Source organism: Andrographis paniculata, unplaced genomic scaffold (assembly GCF_009805555.1).
Source record: "Andrographis paniculata isolate CXL003 unplaced genomic scaffold, ASM980555v1 Contig46END, whole genome shotgun sequence".
Lineage (NCBI taxonomy): Eukaryota > Viridiplantae > Streptophyta > Magnoliopsida > Lamiales > Acanthaceae > Andrographis > Andrographis paniculata.
In genome coordinates, this window is record NW_026137580.1 from 1,989,632 (window position 1) to 2,007,436 (window position 17,805).

General features: G+C 26.6%; 1 protein-coding gene across 1 annotated transcript; it reads right to left on the minus strand.

Moving 5' to 3' along the window:
• Window positions 1-7,190: 7,190 nt before the first annotated feature.
• Window positions 7,191-15,041, minus strand: LOC127252626 (7-deoxyloganetin glucosyltransferase-like). Its single transcript, XM_051276891.1, has 3 exons — window positions 14,233-15,041; window positions 8,113-8,642; window positions 7,191-7,777 (listed from the first exon to the last, which is right to left on the minus strand). The coding sequence occupies exons 1-3, from the start codon at window positions 14,759-14,761 to the stop codon at window positions 7,379-7,381; spliced, it is 1,458 nt and encodes a 485-aa protein (XP_051132848.1). The 5' UTR covers window positions 14,762-15,041; the 3' UTR covers window positions 7,191-7,378.
• Between the last annotated feature and the right edge of the window lie 2,764 nt (window positions 15,042-17,805).

Genomic DNA, 17,805 nt, shown 5'->3' on the forward strand with positions numbered 1-17,805 from the left:
CTTTCTTATACAAACTAAAATACGAACAAACCCAATAATATTATTGGGGCTGCTATGATCTCTTGCTATATTAAAACCAGGATCATCTTGAATTTATTTTGTCAGACCAATTAATTTTATTGTTAATTTAACGATTGATTTTAATCAAAAATATTTTAGTTATTTAGAAAAAAATGAATGGTTCTTAATTAAGAAAAAGTTAATTATATTAACTAATTACATTATATTTGAGAACATATATCCACTCAAAATTTAAAAATATTTGCAATTAATTTACGTTTCAAATAGTACATATTTAAAACGTAACAATGTATACAATTAGTCGTATGTTATCTCTATAATATTGTTTGTTGAAACATTACATTGCGTATTATTTAAATTTTACTTTAATATTTTCTAAGATACATGATTTCTTAATTAATCAAATGTAATCTTAATTAACAAAATTATGGCAAAATAGCAAAAAATTCTTATGTGATTTTACGAATTCGCTGAAAAATCTCCGTGGTTCTAAAATTCCAAAACACCTACTTGTGCTTTCCAAAATATTGCACACTTTCTCCCCTCTTTAAATTTGACTAACAGACGTTTAATTTTATCAAATTTGACAGTTATACCCTTACTTATATATTTTTTAATTTATTTCTCTCTCTTCTTCTGTTATTTCTTCTTCGGTTAATTCTTTTCTCTTCTCCCCAACTTCTTTCTTCCATCTTCTTTTCTTCCCCAAATTTTTCTTTACACATCTTTTTCCTCAATTTTTTTTCTTTCTCTAATTCTTTTTCATGTCGTAGCAATTCCACCCGGTTCTTTTTTTTCTTCTTTTTCCCCCAATTTTTTTTGTTTCTTCTTCTTTATCTCCAATTCTTCTTTGAAGAATGAAAATTGGAAAAGAATAAGAATAGAAAGAAGATGATGGGCAGAAGCGGCTGGAATATGGAAGAATGAAGGAAGAAAAGAAAGAGAAGAAAGAAGAGAAGAAAAAGAAGAAGAGGAGGAAGAAGGGTTGGACACCAGTTTTTTTTTTTTTTCTTTCTCCAGTTTTTTTTTCTTTTTCTATTTTTTTTTTCAATTTTCTTTCTTCTTTATTTTTTCTCTTCAATTCTTCCGTACGCCGTTGCAACCAGAAGCAACCAGGTTTTTCTTTCTTCTTTCTCTATCTCTTTTTCCCCAATTTTCTTTCTTTTTTATTTTTTCTCCCTAATTCTTCCGTATGCCGTTTGTTTCTTTGTTTCTTTCTTCTTAGATTGATTCAAAATCTTGATGTCAAATTGATTTCTTAAATTTTTGGGTTTGCTATTTCTGGGTTTTGTAAAAAACAAGAAGAAATATTTCTGGGTTTGGTAAAATAGAAGAAGATCCATGTCCGGTTGATTAATTGTGATAAATTTGGGATCAGTTTCGAATTTGGTTGTGTTTAGCTGATTTTAAATTAAAAAAAAAATGAATTGTGAGTAAATTCTGAAAGTATGGATAACAATAAGAAAGAAGAAGAATAAGGAAGAAGAAGAATGATGGAGAAGAAGAATAAAGAAGAAGAAGTTATTAGGGTATTTTAGTAATTTTACACATAAATATATCACTTTATGGACCAAAAATTGCATTTCAGGCGCGTGATATACAACCGCCGTTAAATCCTAACGGATGGGGGATTTTTTGCAACATTTTGGAAACTACAAATAGGTTTTTTGAAGTTTTAGAACCACGGGGGGTTTTCAGCAATTTCGAAAAACTATAGGAGGTTTTTTTGCTATTTTGCCCAAAATTATTTTTAGAAAAAATTAATCAACTTTATTTCAATAAAATGTTTTTTTTTAGAATATTCGTTAGAAAATGTTATCTAGTTTCCTTAATAATAATAATAATAATAATAACTCATTACTTTTTTTCAAATAAATTGCTCAAAATTTTATAACATCTCAAATTAATTACTTTTCAAATCATACACATTCAACATGTAACGATGCATAAGATTGTTATGTATATTGTCGTTATAACATTGGTATGATATTTGTTGTAAAATGTTCATACTGCATGAGTATACTGAAATGATGTTTACATAAACACAATATGATTTAATATTTCAACACGCGAATCATTCACATAATGGGATAAGTATGACTTTTATATTTCACAAAATTCAAGCTTTCTTAATTAATTAAATCTAACTTTAATTAACGAAATTATTTTGAAAAAAAAAAAATAAGCTTCCTTATTTTAATGATTTATTATATTTTAGAATATTTCTTATATAAATATTTTTGATATTTTTTAATAAAAATTAACCGAATATTTTTTCCATAATTAACAAATGAATACAAACAATATACGAAATATATATAAATGTTATTTTCGGTGTTATATTATGCTTAAGCAATCTATTAATTAAGAAAATAAATTAATGTGCGTGTGAGCGGGAGAATGCAGTTCATGGTTGTGTTCGTCATATATTCGATGACGGTGTATTTTTAGTTTTTTGGTTGAATTGCAACTTCAACCTTGTTGCACATCCAATGCGTATCTCGTTGTATCTTTTTCTCATCACAGTACATTTATTATTGTGACTAACTCTACTATTTTATTTTCTCACTCTTTATTGCAGCAACAGTGTATGTATTGTATGTACTGAGGATCATTTCTTTTGACTTTTTCTGCATCTATTTTCCTATGGCAAAACCTCGACTATGCATATATATATAATCTAACCTATACGCATCGTCGAGAATAAAAAATGATGCATTGGTTCAATAATTGTCGTCTGGAGAAGCGAATGAAAAACGTTGTTATAATGTATGTTGTTTATAGTAATTTACTATAACTTACGTAATATACTATTTTGATGTCATTTCAGTGTGAACATTGTATAACTAATTTTTTTCTCTTTCTTTTTTTTCGGGCATATGACGCAATAATTATGCTATGCGATATTTTGGTGTTAATATATATATATATATATTTGATTTGATTTGGGGCCAAGATTAATTCTCCACAATTTTTGAGAAAATTAGATTTGGTTATAAAATGTAAGTCAACACTTCTAAATTTGACATGATATAATGCTTATTACCTTATACAATAAAATTGATTTAAATTATGATTTCTTAGAACCATATATTAAATTTTGTTACAAACCCAATTTTTTTTATAAAACACTTATGCAATCTTTCCAAAAATAATAAAATATAAAATCATGTCAAGAAAATAATATGGACCGCTACATAATATCTACACAACTATTAGGTTTGTTAATTAAAATAAATTTAATTTATCGCAATATATTATGGATTTTCACAAATTTTTAATAGTTCGAGTGATGTTTCAATTTTTTCTGACCGCGACTACTGATATGTTGAATGACTATATCATCATGTTGAATGCTCTATACATGTTGTTAATAAGGTAAAGATATGATATAATAAAAATTCGACGACTAATTACTTTTGCGATAAAAAAAAAAAAAAAAACTCACCTTGTTTTGGATTTTCTTTAATGTTATATCCGTTTACCGCGGAATATAACTCATTGGAATGTGCATCATTTTGATTCTTCTTATTCCACACTCCGATTTCACCGTTATATTTTTCTTCGACCGACGTCGGCGGAGAATGTAAAGCTCTCTTCTTTGGTGTGAAATTATCTATTTTGGATAATGACCACAAGCTCGGTGCATAAATTTTCATTTTTATATATGCATTCCCTTAATTTATGTCCAAATAAAATTGTTATGATGAATTATGGTTGATGATCGAATAACAAACAAAAAACTTAAAGAATACATAAATTTATGTGGTTCATAAAAAACGAATTGGCTACCTCCATGGACAGAAACAGAGAACATATTTTATTGCAGGATTTGAGCCGCTTGGCCGCATGGCAGCCTATTAGAATGAGAATACATATCTATTTATAATATAAGTATATGCCAATAATATCTAAATCATATGTCTAAATCTATAATATAATATCTAATATTCAAATAATGTATTTAGGATATAATACCTAATATCCAAATCACATCTCTAGATTCAAGACATATCAAACAAATCTCCACCTTACTTGAATCTCACTTCCAAATGCATCATTACAATGTCAGATGAATAAGTGGCAAACTAGCTTCAAGACATCTTCACTTTGACTTGAACCCCACTTCCAGATGCATCATTACAATGTCAAATAAACAAGTGGCAAACTAGTTTCAAGGCATTTCCACCTTGACTTCAATCCCACTTCCGGATATGCATCAGTACAATGCCGGAGGGACATAATTCTCAATTTTGCCTCAGATTTGCCCCTCCTCGGGCAACTACCTTCGTAGCCTAAACAGACGTTGCTTCAAAAGCAACTTATTGGTTAGAGATTTCGTCATGTACAAACTCTCCAATTTTTTCCAAAGGCCAACGGTAGTTTCCTGATTGGCAACTTCGATGATTACATCATCGGACAGACACAACATGATTGTCGAGTGGGTCTTCTCCTCTGCGATATCCCACTCTTCATCATCTATGTCTTTACTTCTCGGTTTTCCAGATAGCGGCATCCACAAACCCTATTGTTTCAGCAAATATCACATTTTGATCTGCCATAAGCCAAAACTATTCCTCCCGAGGAATTTGTCAACCTTTACGTTGAAAGCAGACATTGTTGATTGACTCACGAAATCCTAACAGTGCGAAAATAAACAAAACCCTGATCGAAACGACCAGGCTCTAATACCAGTTTGTTATGACGAATTAGGGTTAATGATCGAATAACAAACAAAAAATGTAAAGAAGACATAGATTTACGTGGTTCACAAAAAAACGAATTGGCAACCTCCACGGACAGAAACAGAGAACATATTTTATTGCAGGATTTGAGCCGCTTGGCCACATTGCAGCCTGTTAGAATGGGAATACATGTCTATTTATAACATAAACTATGCCAATAATATCTAAATCATATGTCTAATCTAGGATATAATATCTAATATCCAAATCATATCTCTATGATATAATACCTAATATCAAAATTATATCCCTACATTCAAGGCATATCAACATAAATGATAATCTTATTTATTATATATATATATATCCATTCACACAATCTTATCCGTTGATCTATCATTCCATCCAACGGCCTCAGCACATTCAGAAATTATAGATTTAGGAGGATACCGAACCAGATATTATTATTTAAAATTTTAATAATAACATTATATTGCAAGAATATAATTATCGAAATAAATTCGACATCACAACAATTTTATCGAAATAAATTCGATAATCAATTTATTGAAATAAATTCGATAATCTCAATAATTTATCGAAATAAATTCGATAATCAATTTATTGAAATAAATTCGATAATCTCAATAATTTATCGAAATAAATTTGATAATTACGTCGAGTCGAGGTAGAACCTCTCTCCGTAAAAACGAATATGCCCCGGTAGTGCCTCCGGTTCGTGGCGCAATATTCCCAAAGATAAAACGACGTTCGTCTCCGAATTATGTGGCACCCCAATATTTCAGAGTTCTGACGAGTTAAAATGAGGAGAACTAATACTATATCGAGAGGATTATATATACAAAGAGTGCTACCGGAAAATATAACCGGAAAACTCGTTGAAAATTTGGACCGTCGCCGGAAGGTTGGAAAATGAAGGATATATTTGAGATGAGAGGAATAAACTTTGTTGTGGTGTCTAAAAAGAATGAATCGAAAGCCTTTTTATAAGCATGCTCACGAGGGGTCTATCAATCTCATCCGAAACGGATGATTTAATGTGACAATTACATTTCTTGAAACCGAATGTAACCGGCCCTATGATTAAAACCCATATTTGAATTTCAAATGAACTTGAATGGCATGTAATGAATTTGGACGATATGCACATTAAATGCATTCACTCAATATTTGTAAACTTATACATGCACTCAAATATGCATTTTCAAAAATGCATTTCATGCATTTACTATAATATATGCTATCATGTATACAATATAATCAATCATACACACATGCATGTTAATGCATATATTCATAATGCATTTCATATTTATTTTCCAAACATTTACAATCATGCAAATAATACATTAGGGCTCATATTTTATTTGTCATTTTGATTACGCTTAATAGACTTCGTCAAGTCTTGCATTTATCAAACCCAAGTCTCAACCCATGACCATATTGTTTGGTCGTGAGCGGCGCCGCCTGGGGCTTTCCGGCGTTCATATGCCTAAATCACATAATTGACAATCATCATATAGCTCACATTCATCTCAACTCACCGAATAATCGATTTCGAAAATTATGAATTTAATTTATAAATTAAATTTCATCGATTAAATAAATAATCGATTAACCGATTATCCAACATAAGAACATTCTCCCCCAAAGGTAACACACTAACTAGAACATATTCTATACTCAATCAAATATATTTTTTTGTTTCCCTTCTTATACAAACAAACCCTTTAGTTAATTTATTTTTAATCAAATATTACATTAAATGAATGATTAAAGTCTAATTAGAGATTAACATCACATCAAATATAGACTTTTAGTAGATAGCTTAAATTGATGCACAACGTGAGTTGTTTAGATTGTTAAAATATGCTATCAATATATTTTTTACGTTGAGATCCGTTATAGTATATACTATTTGGACATTGTCATATGTTATTAATTTATGCATTGTATTTATATTATATTAACATATGCATTAGACTGTTAATTTATATTCTGTTTTGTCGATTTACATTTCATTTACTGTTAGCTCGTTTGTAAATATTCAAATTGAACATCCAAATCGTATTGTTACAATGATTTTGCTCACTTAATGTTTTTGGATAACACGATTCATAATAATTATTATTTAAACTAAAAAAATATAATATACACACACATTAACTCAATCTATATACTTTATCCATTTCCCAAAAACTAATAATTTAATCAAAAAATATTATGTTCTATATATTACTAATATAATTTAATATAAAAAACATGCATTCATCCAAAAATTTAAAGTCATTGAACAAACCCATTATATTTCAAAACATTTCCAAACATTTTCTTATAATACTCATTACCAACCAAGTCAAATCCAAAATAAATTAAAAAGTTATTACAACATACTTGAACACCTATTATACTAAATATATATATTTACAATATTGTATAATTTAAATTTCTTTTTAAGAAAAATAACTCAAACATACATTTTTACATTAAACAATTATTTCAATTCCAATTCACTATAACCAAATTAAAACATCAAAACACAACCCACAAGTATCCATCCAAAGAAGAAAAAAAAAAAAAAAAAAACAATAGCAGCAACAACAACATAAGAGTAGAGGCCCTTCTTGTAACAAAATTAAGAATGCAATATATTACTCTAAAAGGACTTCATGGATGATTTTATTGAAGTTGGAATAGGAAGATCCGCCGGGCGCCGTCGCCTCTTCGGCTTTCCTCTTCCAAGTCATTGCATTGGCTTTCATTTTCTTGCCCTCGTCGCCATCCATAAGCTTTCGTACAAGCAATTCTACCTCGTCCCTTTTCACGTTGTTGTCTATCTCCATTCCAATTCCCCATTCCACGCAGCAATACCGACAATTTGTTTGTTGCTCCGCGAAAAAGGGCCAACATATAACCGGTACACCACTTGCAATACTCTCAATCGTCGAATTCCATCCATTGTGCGTCAAAAATCCACCTATTGCTGGATGCTGCAACACTTTCTCTTGAGGGCACCAACTGATCATCAAGCTTCTATCTTTAGTCTCCGCCTATATAATAATAACAATAATAAATGATAACAATAATAATAATTTAAGGGTGTGGTTACTTTGAATGATTAGAGTGTATAATATTATTTTATACACCATAATCACATGTTTATTATAATAGATTAAAGCTCGATATTGACTAAAGTCTACTGCATTAATATGCTAATTAAGGATAATTAATCTTGCCTCGATGGTTAGGATTAATTTATCCAAGTAATATTTATACTAAAGTAAACATCATATTATTTAATCCATATAAATAATATAGGTACTATAATCTAAGCATTCAAAGTAAAACGAACCCTAAATATATCTATCATAAGTAGTTAAGTTACCAGAAACTCGGGTGGAAGCATGGCGGATTCGCCAACAACAATATCGGGCCGGATGATCCATAAGAAGGGCTTTTTGCTATTGGCAAGTCCCCATGCAAATTCCGTTAGTTGTTCAGCCGTGACCACCGTTATACTCCCGAAATTGACATAAAACACGGAGCCGGGGTCTTTTGTATCGAGCCATTCGATGCAACCGGAATCCTCCTTCCAAAGGCTTGAGTTGATGATATCGAGACGCTCGTCGTGGACATGGCTCATCATCAATTGAAGAGGGCCGAATGTGTAGATACGTGGAACTATGGCGGAGAGGGCTTCAAGGGCATCGCGCTCCAATTCATCGAATGTGTTCATTATGAGAGCTTTCCCTCTAGGGATAGCATCGGCTTCTTGCATCAAGAAATTGAGCATTATGTCGTTGGGGTCGGTGGTTCTGATGAATGATGGAAAATCGCGTAACCGTATATCGTTCGACATTCCGGCCACCCAATCTATTGTAGTTTCCATGTACCCGTTTGAGGCTTGGCTCATATCTGGTTAATTAGGTATATACATATATGAAAATATGTCATTATATATGAAGTATATGCTTTTAATTAATTGATCATATATGATTCGAAAATTATTTATTTTGACTTTAGAAAAATATGGAATCAAAGCATATGGAATAAAATGTTTTGATTCAAATTTATGAAATGTCACATACTTATCTTTCTTTTTTCCACGATTATATATTGTATTAATCTAACATTCATAATCATAATTATACATAATAAGTAAAAGGCATCCAAGTAAAAATAACCTAATCAATAAAAAAAAAATTAAGGGTAGAAAATTGTATAATATATATTTGTAAATTTTATTAGACAATTTACCATCTATTATCCTTATTATTTGAATTTTTTATATAAATATATGTATTATAATTTGTATTATATCGTACATTATTTTAATACCAAACTCAAACTAAATTGTTTTCAACACTCTCGGAGTATGGAACCTTACAACCTAATTGTATTTTATCTTTACATATTTTATTCAATATCTATCAAATATAAAATATTATTATTTCATAGTAACAAGGTGTTAGTTATAATATACTCTCTCCGTCTCAGATTTTGTATTCAAAATTACTATAAACACGAGAATTTAAAAAATTCATAATTAATAAGTAATTAAAAATAATTATAAATTAAGATAAATAATTAATCTGATTAAAATTTTAAAAATTATAAAATAAATTAAAATATAATTAAAGTATATATATATTTTTTAGAAAAGTGATATGAGATGTAAAATGTACAAAAATAGCAATATGTAGAATATATTTTAATACATTGCAAATATAATATATTAAATAACAACATATAGTTGAATTGATTTTAACAAATAAGATATATTAATATAATAGACATAAAATACAAAGGAATGGTCAAACTATAATTAGCATAATACTCATTAACTCTTAGTAGTATAATATAAGATTGAAATTTAAGAATCTAATCTAACTCCCAATAATTTTATTTATTTATTTATTTATTTTTTGGATGACGTAGGAACCGCAGCCGCTACCCGAAAATGCACACTGAGTAAACTTTCAATAATTTTTAATCATATTTAATCTGTGAAAGGATCTTGTTTTTGCTATATATATATATAATGCATTAACATTTTTACTTATATATTATTGAAAAAATGCTCAAATTTCAAATATTTTGCTACTCTTTCTTATTTAAAATATGTCAGAATTTTTAAATTTGTGTTTTCATTTTATTATTATTATTATTATTTTATTTTTTTATGACGTGGGAACCTGCAGTCGCTACTCCAAAATGCGTATCAGACAAAATCCTCGGCCTAATCTAATACCCTGCAAACTATGCCCAACAAGTTTATTTTATTATTTTGAATGTATGTATTTTTTATATTAAATATAAAAATTATATTATTAATATAAAAAATAATATGTTAAATAGATAGAGTATATATTTTATATAATATATATTTTTTTGGATAATATGCTTCGAGAATTGTTTAAGAAATTTTTTTTGGATGAACTCATTTTCTATTTACACACCATTTTACTTGGTACCCCTTTACATACATTTGTTTATTCTATTATAATTTATTATAAATAAAAGGATAAAAATAAAATGAAACAAAACCTAACTAAAATTTAACATTTTAAATTTTGTAGCAACGCAAAAAATTTATAATATTATTTTATTGAATTTAAACTCTAATCTAAGTCAAAATGAAACCAAAATTTATTTTATTATTTGTGTGTTTAGTGTTTTAATTTGGATAAAAAAAAAAATTTATATAAATAATCATATCGATATTTTATATTTTGTTTTAAATATTAATTTGTAAAAAGATAAAATATATATTAAAAATCATACTCTCTCCGTCTCATATTTATATATTAATTTATTTTTTGCACGAATTTTTAGAAATATTAGTATTATATTGAAATAAAGTAAAAATAAATGTAAAATGACTAAATTACTTCTATTAGTATTGTATGATATAAAGGTAACAACATTTGTGCAATATATTGTAAATTGGAAAGGTATTTGTAATATTAGGTAGATGGTACAATCATTAAAAAATGAATTGAATATTTTATTACGAAACGGATCAAATTAAAAAAAACGAATAGATTATTAAGGAACTTAAAGAGTATTAAAAAAAAATATTAGGCAAACAAACTTATAATTTTCTATGGAATTTATTAAAATGTTTATTTAAATATAAATATTTTATAAAAAAGAATATATTTTTATTAAAAACAAAAAAACAAAACATCCACTAATTTACGGTAAATGTGTTTTGATGTTTACTTCAAAATGATGGCATAGGTGTGTTTGCACATGGCCTGGCCTCGATTTTCTATAATTCACAATTTGTTGTTTAAAGAAGGAAAAAAAAATATTTTTTCTGTCACAAATTAAATGGACTATTTAAACTTTTTGTAATAAATTAAAAAATAATATTATTATTTTATTAATTAGTATAAATGCGTAAGAATTTTTGATATTTGTATCATTTAAATTTATGTATAAAATAATTATATAGAAAATGATATATTTATAATTTAAGTAAAAATTAATGATATTTTAATATTAATATATGATTATTTTTTCAAAAGTAAAAAATGAATACATTGAATTTAGATAAACAAGAGTAATGAAAACATTATTTTAAATTAGGAGCGAAAAAGTATATATTATTCACTTTGTACTATATTACTAAAAGTATTCTACTTTTTTTCATAAAAATATTAAAACATTAAATATTATTTAAAAAAACTTAAATTAAAATAATTAATTTTAAGTTAAAATCAAACAACTCATAAATTATAAATAATATTTTTTTTATTTATAATATAAACAAAATCTTTTACAAAATGATACGGATATTTTTATTGCATTATAAATTTTAAAATAATAAATATATATTTTATTTAATTAAATAAAAATCATCATATTAACTTCCACCCACAAAATATAATCATAAACTAAACATTCTAAGATTTTATTTGAAGTATGATATTAATACCAGAATTGACACTATTTTTATTTGTGTCTATTTAATAATTGACACTTTTTTATTTTGGTAAAAATTATTAAACCAAAATATATTTAACAAATATGAATCAATTTAATTAACTATATAACATATAACATCATAAATTACGTAGGATTCACTCAAAACCCTTTTATTTCTACCTCCTAAAAAAATAAATATTTTTATCTATATTTAAAACTACACATATACATATTGCATATATTTTTTTAATTGCTATATAATTTTAAAATATTTAAATATATATTTTAATTTTTTTAATCATATACTCCCTCCGTCCCGTTGGAAGAGTAGCGTTTGCTTTTTGCACGTATATTTTTAAATATTAGTATTATATTAAATTGTAATAAAAAATACAAAAATACCTCTATTAGTATGGTGTAATATAAAAATAATGGCATTTGTATAATACATTGTAAATTGAAAGGGTATTTATTATGTTAAGTAGATAGTACAATTACTAAATTATAAAATGATAACCTTATTTTGGAACGGAAGAAAATTGAAAATTGTAATCTTCTAGGGACGGAGAGAGTATATTAAATTTACTTTAAAACTATAAATATTATTAATTATAAAAAATAATATAATAATATCGTAACTAATTATTATTAACTAATTAAATATTTTCACCTTAAATATTGTGTCTCTAATAAAAGTGTTCAATTCAGATAGGACGGGGGCAGTATTAAATATAATCATATATATATATATTTATTATTCTCAAATTTAAATCCTATTCTCAAAGTACGTATAAACACATTCCAAGGTTATCGTGTTTTTTACTCAACTTTTGGTATTTCTCTTCGAAGATATCATATTTAATAATATTTTTTAAAAAAATAATATGTTTATATATCCCAATATATTCAAAAATTTATTCTTTCAATTATGTATTACTTTTAAAAAATAAAACATTAGATCAAATTAAATACTTCATCGGTCCACTTAAATTATTCATTTTAGCTTAGACACGAAATTTTAAATATTGAATAATTAGTAAGTATTGAATAATTAGTAAGTAAATAAAAATATATTAGTAAAAATAATTATAAAATAAAATTATAATGACTAAATAATTTAATTAAAGTAAAAAATTATAAAATTATAAATTTTAAAATATGATTAATATGTAGAATTAAATTTTTAAAAAATAAAATGACAAATTATGCAAGACGAACAAAAATAAAAATAATAGACAAATTAAGAGGGACGTAAATAGTATTATTTAAACGTAAAATTCCAACCAAAATATTTTTAATCAAAACAAAAAAGAACATAGATAAGCTATATTAATAGCAAAATTTTGAATTTAAATACGTGTTTGATTTAATATAAAAATGATATAATATTTTAAATATAAAATTAATTTTTACTAAAATATAAAAAATAGATATTTGATTTACCTTTTTAAAAATAATTATAAATAATTCTCTCACCATCTGTTTTGAAAGGGCATGAGTTTTCTAGTACATTAAAAAATAATAATACTCCCTCCGTCCCATTGAAATATTATTATTTTTCATTTTCGTTTCGTCCCAAAATAAGGTTATCATTTCCTAATTTAGTAATTTTACTATCTACTTAATATAATAAATATCCTTTCAATTTACAAAATATGATACAAATGTCATTATTTTTATATTACATCGTACTAATAGGGGTATTTTTATCTTTTTTTTACTGCAATCCAATATAATACTAAAAATCTACGTGCAAAAAACAAACGTTACCCTTCTAACAGGACGGAGGGAATATATTTTTATTGATAATATGAAAATCCGCATCCGCTATCTTTTGAGTATACTCTGAGTAAACTTTCGTCCAAACCTAATAGTATGTAAACTAGATTTGATAAGACAAATCACACTGGGCGAACCATGTGTGTCATACAAGACTTAGAGGCGTTGGAGTTTGAACCCATGACCTCACGATCACAAGACCATCCTCACATTAGCAAGTCATTCATTAAGAACGCTAATAATATTTTATTGGTTAGTAGAGGTGGGTAAGAGATTTTGATAATTTTTTTTATTAAATAATTATATGTGTAATGATATATTTGTAATTTAGATAAAAATTAAGAATATTTTGATATTAATATATAATAAATATATTTGTAATTTAAATAAAAATTAAAAATATTTTGATATTGATATATAATTATTCAATAAAAATAATATTAAAACTTATATAATAACAAAAATAACATCTAACTAACACCAAAAAACGCGGATCGATCTGTTGTGTTTCTCGATGTAGATTTGTACCCATTATCAGATTTTATTTATTTTTTCAATTATAATACTACGTAGGTCCATCTTAACTTTATCATTATTATTATTTAATTAAAATTTGTCAAAGTTTTCAAAATATTTTTTATATATAATACATGAGTATACTTTTTTATTGTTATTTGTAAATAAAATCTATAAATTTATTGTTAAAAAATATTAGATTTATATTTTCGATATGTTATATATATATATATAAAATGCAATATTTATCTATTGAATTAAAAATAAAGAAAAATACCTTTAAGGGGCGTATATCCTTTCTCTACAAGCCGACGGTATTGCGTGTACCCTAAAAGGCCGCAGGCGCTCGTGGTCCAGAACAGCACCTCCGGCAGCCGGAACCTCTCCGCCGCCTTCAGCGTGAAGCTCATGACGCCGTCGGAGACGATGCAGCTCACCGGCGGCGCACCTCCGTCGCCGGCGTTGAGCCTCGAGAGCAGGTCGCAGAACGGCTCGAGGCACGTGGTGGTGGTGGAGGTGCAGAGCGAGGGGATGTCCTGCGTCGCATCGGCGTCGGACGGCGGGAGACCGTCGGGTATTGAGTCGAATCGGAACTCCGGGAGTCGGTGGAGCTCCGAGAGGCTGCCGGAGCGGAGGAGGCGGCGGTGGTTGAAGTCGGTGTTGACGAAAGTTATGTAGAAACCGCTGTGGTGGAGGAGTTTTGCTAACTTGAGCATGGGGTTGACGTGTCCCTGCGCCGGGTAGGGTATTAGTACCGCATGAGGTTTGGTTTCGGATCCGGGTACGGGTCCGTCCGTGGAACCCATTTGGCTTTCTGGTACGCATAGAGTGATGGACTGGAACCGATTTTATAGGGAGGGGAATGGTAGGGTCCAATGTTTAGGTTGGTTAGATCTGCACCGTTGAAAATGCAGTCCCCTGGATGTACGGTGTCGATTTATCTGATGGTACAGGTTCCAAGAATCGCTCGTTCCGTGTTTGGTTGGTCAAATCATTTAGGGATATTTGCAATATATATATATATACAGGGTCGGGTGTGTTTGTTGGGAATTTGGATTTGTAATTTAGAATTTAAATATTTTTTCAGTCTTATTGAAAGTTTGTCATTTTTTGTTCCTTCAAAACAAGATTATTATTTCTTAATTTAGTAATTGTACTACCTATTTAATATAATAAATACCTTTAAAAAATACTAATAGAAGTATTTTCGTCTTTTTCACTATAATTTAAAGTAAATGACAATCTTGTATTGGAACGAATGAAGTAATAATATTTTACAATTGAAATAATTGTATAATGTAATATAATTATATATTTATATGATATTTTAAATGTAAAATTAATTTTTAATATAATAAAAAAATAAATATTTGATTAAAGAAAAAAAAAAAAGTGAATAATGTAAATTTTGTAAATTTTAATATACACACGTTTAATTACACTGGACAGGCACCTGCTGTACAACTTAAGCTAATGTTGGGTGTTTGTTTGTTTGGGATTTGGATTTAGATTGAAATTTGAATAGTAAAAAATTTGAATTGCAATAGTGGTATAATGTGATATAAATAAGTATGGATGTGTGATATAGTATGAATAAAATAGAAATGACTAAAATAACCTTATTAGTATGTGTGATATAAAGGTAATGACATTTGTGTAATATATTGTAAGTTGTAAGAGTATTTGTAATGTTAAATAGATAGTACAGTTACTAAAAAAAGAAAATAGATACTTTGTTATGGGACGGACTAAAATAGAAAAATGGATACTTTGCTATGAGACGAAGGGAGTAATATTTATAGCGTGTTTGACAAACAACTTTTTCAAAAGTTTTGAACTTATTTAACAGCTTTTTGACCAGTAAAAAAAGTTAATTTAGATGTTTGATAAATTAGTTTTTTTTTTAAATAGCTTATTGGCCTAAAAAAACTAATTTTCGAAAAACTATATAACCCAATATTTTAAAAGAACTTTTTCACTTTAATTTTTTTATTTTTTATTTGCTCCTTTATTTCACATACATATAAATATATTTTCTACTGCAGTAACTATAAATTATTTTAATATATTATTTATTTAATTATAATTTTATTTTTATAAATTTAAGTAATTAATTTCTATATAATTAATTTTATTTGTAAATTATATATATTTATTAAAATAAAATAAAATAAAAACATAAATATTATTATTTTATTTTTATATTAAAATAAAATAAATTTATTAAAAGTTATAAATATAATCAATTAATCAATAGTTAATATAATAAAGATATATAAAAAAAATTTATTATTTTATAATTACATCATTGTTAATAAAAAAAAATATTTTTATTTCTTAATAAAAATATATACTATTATTATTTTTTTTGCATTTAAAATTAATAAAAAAAATTATAATACATTCGTAATTTCAAGTAATTTAATAACAAAACTTTTAAAATCTTTAAAACTAAAAAAATACAATTAAAAAAATTTAAAAGTTAAAATATAAATATCCTCAATTGTCATTTTACATATAAAAAACTAATATCAAACAATTATTTTACTAAACACTTTAATACAAACAACTAATTGAATCAACCGGTCAAACCAACCAACTAATTGAATCAGCTAAACGCTAATATCTAATTGAATAGCTAAAAGCTATTAATTGATTATCAAACACACCTTTAATATGATATTTTCAGAAAAAATATTTTATATGAATAATAAAAATCCCTCCAAATCCTTAAAAAAAACACACTCAAAATCCCAAGTTTTTTAAGAGAGGAGATTGGGTACTAATATTTTAAAATCAGCACCCATTTAAATATTATTATATACTTCCTCCGTTCCAAAACTATAGTTTATGTTGAGTTTGGCACAATATTTAAGGAATATTGATATTATATTGATAGTTGGTAAAAAGTACGGATAAAAGACTTTCTTGCCATTGTGAGTGTATTAGTGTAAAAAAATAGTGACAATTGTGTAATAATAATAAAAAAATAAGGGTAGTTTTACAGTGATACGATTATTTATGAAAATAAGACTATTATTTTGGGACGGACAAAAATGGTAAACAAAACTATTGTATTAGAACGGATGAAGTATAATTATATTAATATATAGTTTAATAAAATAAATTAATGTAATTAATTTTTACATGGTCAGTACATGTGGTAAAAAAAAATCAGCACCCAAAATCCACTCCCTTTTTAATATTAATTCTGAATATGATTAATATTGTATAGGATATTCTTTTATAGTTTTACGTACGAATATAAATCTGATTCACGTGTTGGATCTGTCGGTGTATTATTTGAGAAATTTGTGTATCACTTCAAATTTTTTGATGTATAATTTGAGTTATTATTTAAATAATATTTTATAAAAAAATACTCTCTCCGTCCCAGATATCGTATCTGCTACACTGTAGACACGGTATTTTAGGAGGTGTGTAATTAGTAGATAATTAAGAATGTATTAGTGAAAATAATTATCTTATAATATAAATAATTATAAATTAAGATTAAAATAACTAATTAGTTTAATTAAAATTAAAAAAAAATTTAAAATTTAAAATGAGATTAAAGTGTGTAATCATTTTTCAAAAAAGAAAAATGACATGGTATGTGAGACGGACAGAAACAGCAACGTAGACATGGTATTTGAGACGGAGGGAGTAATATATTTTTATTAATTTTCTTTGTAAAGTTAAATTAATTTTTTTATCTTTTAAGAGGAGAGGGAGGAATGAAGCCCAAAAGTGGCCAGAATAAAACAAACTACAACCCATATTCAATAGGGGAATGGATTTTTAATTCATTATTCATCTTATTTTTTTCTCTCAAAAATATTAAATCAAA

Excerpts from the sequence above, each read along its gene's own strand:
- LOC127252626 (XM_051276891.1), bottom strand. The coding sequence starts at position 14,761 with ATGGGTTCCACGGACGGACCCGTACCCGGATCCGAAACCAAACCTCAT. Across the intron at positions 8,643-14,232 it reads AGGATATACGCCCCTTAAAG|ATATGAGCCAAGCCTCAAAC; the intron begins GTATTTTTCTTT and ends CTAATTAACCAG. Across the intron at positions 7,778-8,112 it reads TGCTTCCACCCGAGTTTCTG|GCGGAGACTAAAGATAGAAG; the intron begins GTAACTTAACTA and ends ATTATTATATAG.